Source organism: Camelina sativa, unplaced genomic scaffold (genome assembly GCF_000633955.1).
Source record: "Camelina sativa cultivar DH55 unplaced genomic scaffold, Cs unpScaffold02641, whole genome shotgun sequence".
Classification (NCBI taxonomy): Eukaryota; Viridiplantae; Streptophyta; class Magnoliopsida; order Brassicales; family Brassicaceae; genus Camelina; species Camelina sativa.
This window is the reverse complement of record NW_010923751.1, coordinates 1-1,099: the sequence shown is the minus strand read 5'-3', so window position 1 is coordinate 1,099 and position 1,099 is coordinate 1. Positions and strand designations below refer to the sequence as shown.

General features: G+C 34.1%; 1 protein-coding gene across 1 annotated transcript; it reads left to right on the top strand.

Moving 5' to 3' along the window:
* The first annotated feature begins 24 nt into the window (after window positions 1-24).
* Window positions 25-679, top strand: LOC104774382 (metal transporter Nramp1-like). The gene is made up of 2 exons (XM_010499001.1): window positions 25-120; window positions 220-679. Exons 1-2 carry the CDS (start codon window positions 25-27, stop codon window positions 526-528), a joined length of 405 nt encoding a protein of 134 aa, XP_010497303.1. The 3' UTR covers window positions 529-679.
* Window positions 680-1,099: the final 420 nt, after the last annotated feature.

Below are 1,099 nucleotides of genomic sequence, written 5' to 3'. Positions count from 1 at the left end.
CTAATATGATAAATCTTAAAACAGATGATCTTGTCTTTTGAGCTCCCATTCGCGCTGGTTCCTCTCCTCAAATTTACTAGCTGCAAAACCAAGATGGGTTCACACGTCAACCCAAAGGCGGTATGTTACTACTATAGAAACACATTTTCATTTATCCAAAGAAAAAATATGAAAACCCCTCATCGATCTCTGATGTCATAATGTTCTCTTTCTTGACAGATAACAGCTTTGACTTGGGTCATTGGTGGTTTAATCATGGGGATCAACATATACTATCTAGTAAGCAGTTTCATCAAGCTACTTATCCATAGTCATATGAAGCTTGGCCTCGTTATATTCTGTGGAATTCTTGGGTTCGCAGGCATTGCTATTTATTTAGCCTCCATAGGTTACCTAGTCTTCCGGAAAAACAAAGAAGCCACTCCTCTTCTTTCCTCAAGAAACTCACAAAATGTGGAGACACTTCCAAGACAAGACATTGTCAACATGCAGTTACCTAATAGAGTGTCTACGTCTGATGTTGATTGATTCCAATAACATTAGACCCAAACCAACGAGTTCACTAATCAGACCCTAATAAGAATCGGTTTGTGTCTCTTTTTCTTTAATCAGATTTTCCTAGGAACAACTTTGTCTTCTAATAACACATCGGATAATAAAACCATTGCTTCCATCATCATATCATACGCATGAGCAACATACTCTCAACTACAAACAACAAAACGAAAAATATATATTTAAGATCTTATCTAATAAAGTATGTTTTCTACAAAAACCAATCTCTTGCCATGTGTTTCATAATCTTTTGACATGTATATTAAGAATCTATTTTAGAGAGAAAACAACTATACAGTTCTTCTGTTTCATAAATTAAAGATTTGAAAGTAAAATTTTATTTCACAAAGAGTGTCATTTATATTTCCAGTACACAATTTCACACAGAGTGTCATTTCATGTCATTTTTAGTTGTTGCTTTAATCAGATTCTCGTAGCAACAACCTTATAATAACACATCAGATAGTAAAACCATTGCTACCGTTATGATACTCATGAGCAACATACTCTCAATTACAACCTAAAAAACAATCAGCTATATATA